This window comes from Lontra canadensis, unplaced genomic scaffold, assembly GCF_010015895.1.
Source record: "Lontra canadensis isolate GAN:19392208 unplaced genomic scaffold, GSC_riverotter_1.0 scaffold10, whole genome shotgun sequence".
NCBI classification, from domain to species: domain Eukaryota; kingdom Metazoa; phylum Chordata; class Mammalia; order Carnivora; family Mustelidae; genus Lontra; species Lontra canadensis.
In genome coordinates, this window is record NW_022631004.1 from 3014391 (window position 1) to 3018612 (window position 4222).

General features: G+C 37.7%; 1 protein-coding gene across 1 annotated transcript; it reads right to left on the bottom strand.

The window, feature by feature from the left end:
• Positions 1 to 251: 251 nt before the first annotated feature.
• LOC116866532 (myosin regulatory light chain 12B-like) lies at positions 252 to 1269 on the bottom strand. The gene is made up of 2 exons (XM_032855463.1): positions 785 to 1269; positions 252 to 711 (listed from the first exon to the last, which is right to left on the bottom strand). The coding sequence occupies exons 1-2, from the start codon at positions 1164 to 1166 to the stop codon at positions 575 to 577; spliced, it is 519 nt and encodes a 172-aa protein (XP_032711354.1). The 5' UTR covers positions 1167 to 1269; the 3' UTR covers positions 252 to 574.
• Between the last annotated feature and the right edge of the window lie 2953 nt (positions 1270 to 4222).

Below are 4222 nucleotides of genomic sequence, written 5' to 3' on the forward strand. Positions count from 1 at the left end.
ATGAAACAAGATGGGATTGGGAGGAAGACAAACTATAAGAGAGTCTTAATCTCACAAAACAAACTAAGGATTGCTGGGGGGTGGGGGTAGGGATGGGGGGCTGGGTGATGGACATTGGGGAGGGTATATGCTATGGTGAGTGCTGAGAAATGTGTAAGACTGATGATTCACAGACCTGTACCCCTGCAGCAAATAATACATTATATTTTTTTTTTAACTTTCTATTATATTTCATTTGAGTCAGCATAATCTTTATTTCAAAATAGTGTTTTTATTATATAAAAATGTAAAAATCCAGCAAAACCAGAAATACCGGATATATTTTCCTGGGCTTTCACATTTGTTGATTTTTATTCGCAATCTTTTTTTCAGCACAATTTACAACCTCAACCCCATTTGCAGTTTGATTATACAAGTGCTAAGTGGCAGAAAGGTCTAGAATAAATACATCAAAAAAAAGAGGCCAAGCTATGAAACTAAGTTGCATGCAACAGGTCTATGAGGGTGGGGGAAAGTGTCTGGGAAATAAAATGGAGTAAGACAAAGCAATTGGAAGGTATTAGCTAAAGTTCTTTCAATCATCTTTGTCTTTTGCTCCATGTTTAAGGATACGCGTGAACTCAATATAATTGAAATTTCCCTTTTTGTCGATAGGCGCTTCTCTGTACAGCTCATCCACCTCCTCGTCTGTAAACCGATCTCCCAGACGAGGAGGTGGATGAGCTGTACAGAGAAGCGCCTATCGACAAAAAGGGAAATTTCAATTATATTGAGTTCACGCGTATCAGCAGCTCTCTCAGGTAATCTTCCTGGATGGTGCCAGTTGCTTCTTCATCAAAGCAAGCAAAAGCGTTTCTGATGACATCTTCTGGATCTGTGCCATTTAACTTCTCACCAAACATCGTGAGGAACATGGTAAAATTTATGGGCCCTGGAGCCTCATTCATCATGGCCTCAAGGTATGCATCGGTTGGATTCTTCCCTAGAGAAGCAAGCATATCATGCAAATCCTCCTTGTCAATGAAACCATCTCTGTTCTGATCAATCATGTTGAAGGCCTCTTTGAACTCCTGAATCTGTGACTGGTCAAACATGGCGAATACGTTGGATGTTGCGCGCTGGGGGCGCTTCTTGGTGGTCTTGGTCTTTGCCTTTTTGCTCGACATGGTGGCTGTTTAATTCGCCGCCAGACACCAGAACCCGGGCTGCCCTGCGCGAGACGAGGAGCGACGGCGACGATGGCCGAGCTGCGGCGCGACAGTGGCGGCGGCCGGCCTAATACATTATATTTTAATAAATAAATAAATAAATAAAATGAGCAGAGGAGAAAAATTAAGAAAGAGAAATTAAGCAAACAATTTCATTTACAACTGCTCCAAAAAGAATAAACTACCTATGAATAAACCTAACCAAGGAGGTAAAAGAGCTATACTCTAATAAATATAAGACATTAATGAAAGAAACTGAAGATGATACAAATAAAATGGAAAAATATTCCATGCTCATGGATTGGAAGAATTAATATTTTTAAAATATCCACACTACACAAAGCAGTTGATAGAATCAAGCAATCCCTACCAAAATACCAATAGTATTTTTCACAGAACTAGAACAAATAATCCTAAAATTTTTATGGAGCTACAGAAGACCCCAAATAGGCAAAGCAATTTTCAGAAAGAAGAACAAAGCTAGAGGTACCACAATCCCAGATTTCAAGATATACTACAAAGCCATAATCAAATATGGTACTGACACAAAAACACATATAGACCAATGGAACAGAATAGAGATCCGAGAAATGAATGCATGCATCTATGGCCAATAAATCCATGCCAAAGGAGACAAGAATATACATAAGGAAAAGGCATTCTCTTCAATAAATGGTGCTCGGAAAACTGGACAGCTACATGCAAAGAGTAAACGTGGACCACTTTCTTGCACCATACACAAAAATAAACTCAAAAGGGATTAAAGACCTAAATGTGAGACCTGAAACTAGGAAAAAACATAGGCTGTAATCTCTTTGACATTGGCCTTGGCCAAATTTTGCTAGATAAGTCTCCTCAGACAAAGGAAACAAAAGCAAAAATAAACTATTGGGACTATACCAAAATAAAAAACTTTTTCACAGTGAAGAAACTATCCACTAAACAAAAAAGCAACCCATTGAATAGGAGAAGATATTTGCAAATGATAGATCTGATAAAGGGTTAATATCCAAAATATATAAGTAATGTCTACAACTCAACACCAGAACAATAAATAATCCAGTTAAAAATTGGGCAGAGGAGGAGCGCCAGGATGGCTCAGTCAGAAAAGCATGCGACTCTAGATCTCAGGTTCATGAGTTTGAGCCCCACATTGGGTGTAGAGATTACCAAATAAATAAATAAACTTAGAAAAAAAAAATGGACAGAGGACCTGAATAGACATTTTCCCAAAAAAGACATACAGATGACCAACAGACACATGAAAAGATGCTCAACATCACTCATCATCAAGGAAATACAAATCAAAAGCACAATAATAATTCTGACAGGTGTAAGGTGATAACCTTACACCTGTCAGAATGGCTAAAATAAAAAAAAACACAAGAAATAACAAGTGTGGGTGAGGATGTGGGGAAAAAGGAGCTCTTGCACTGTTGGTGGGAATGCAAATTAGTACAGCCACTGCAGGAAATAGCATGGAGTTTCCTCAAGAAGTTAAAAATAGAATTACCACATAATCTAGGAATTCCACTACTGGGTATTTATCCAAAGAAAACAAAAACACTAATTCAGAAAGATAATATATACCCCTTTGTTTATTGCAGCATTATTTATAATAGCCAAGATTTAAAAACAACCCAAGCATGCTTCAATAGATGAATGAATAGGTGTGTCTGGGTGGCTCAGTCAGTTAAGTGTCTGACTCTTGATTTTGACTCAGGTCATGAGCTCAGGGTGGTGAGATCAAACTCAGGACTGGGCTCCATGCTTGGCATGGGACCCGCTTAGGATTCTTTCCCTACCTTTTCCCCTCTTAAAAGATAGATGAATGGAGAAAGACGATATGATATTTTATATACAGTGGAATATTACTAAGCCATAAAAATGCAGTCTTGTCAGCGGTGACAACATGGATGGACCTAGAGGGTATTATGCTAACTAAAATAAGTCAGACAAAGACAACTACCATATGATTTCACTTGTATGTGGAATCTAAAAAAACAAAACAAAACAAATGAACAAACAAAAAAAGCAGAAATAGACCCACAAATACAGAGAACAAATGGTTGGTTGCCAGAGGGGAGGAGGTGGGGGTTTGGGAAAAAAGGATGAGGGGCATGGGAGGTACGAGCTTTCAGTTTTGAAATCAGTCAAGGGGATGAATATAGTCAGTGGTACTGTAATAGGGTTGTATGGTGACAGATGGTAGCTATACTTGTGGTGAGCGCAGCATAATGTACAGACCTGTGGAATTACTGTGCTGTACACCTGAAACTAATTTAACATTGTGTGTCAACTATCCTTTGATTGAAAACAAAAAGGAAAGAGGATCAGAATAGACATTTTTTCCAAAGAACATATACAGATGGCCAACAGATATGTGAAAATACACTCAATATCACTGATCATCAGGGAAATACAAATCAACCAAAACAATGATTTATCATGCCATACCTGTTAGAATGGCAATTATCAAAAAGACATAACAAATGCTGGCATCGATGTAGAGAAAAGGGAATCCTTTTCTGCTGGTGGAATTGTAAATTGCTATTGCCACTATGGAAAACAGTATGGAGTTTCCTCAATTTAAAATACAACTACCATATGATCTAGAAGTTACACTTCTGGGTATTTATTTTAAAAACCTGAAATGCTAACATGAAAAGCTATCTGAACTCCATGTTCACTGCAGCATTATTTACAGTAGCCAAGATATGGAAACAATCTAAGTATCCATTGTTGGATGAATCAATAAGGAAATTGTTGTATATATAGTGGAATATTATTGAACTGTAAAAAAGAAGGAAGTCCTGCCATTTGTGACAACATAAATGAAACTCGAGGGCATTATGTTAAGTGAAATAAGCCAGAGAAAGACAAATACTGATGATCTCACTTATATGTAGAATCTTAAACACACACACAGATGCACACACACACACAAACAACACACAGGCAAATGAGCTCATAGATAGAACAGACTGACTGCTAAAAGAGTAATCTTAAAATTT

Bases quoted from the DNA above. Each gene is read 5' to 3' on its own strand.
- LOC116866532 (XM_032855463.1), bottom strand. From the start codon at position 1,166: ATGTCGAGCAAAAAGGCAAAGACCAAGACCACCAAGAAGCGCCCCCAG. The intron at 712-784 runs TACGCGTGAACT...CTCATCCACCTC, and splicing joins TTACCTGAGAGAGCTGCTGA to CTCGTCTGGGAGATCGGTTT.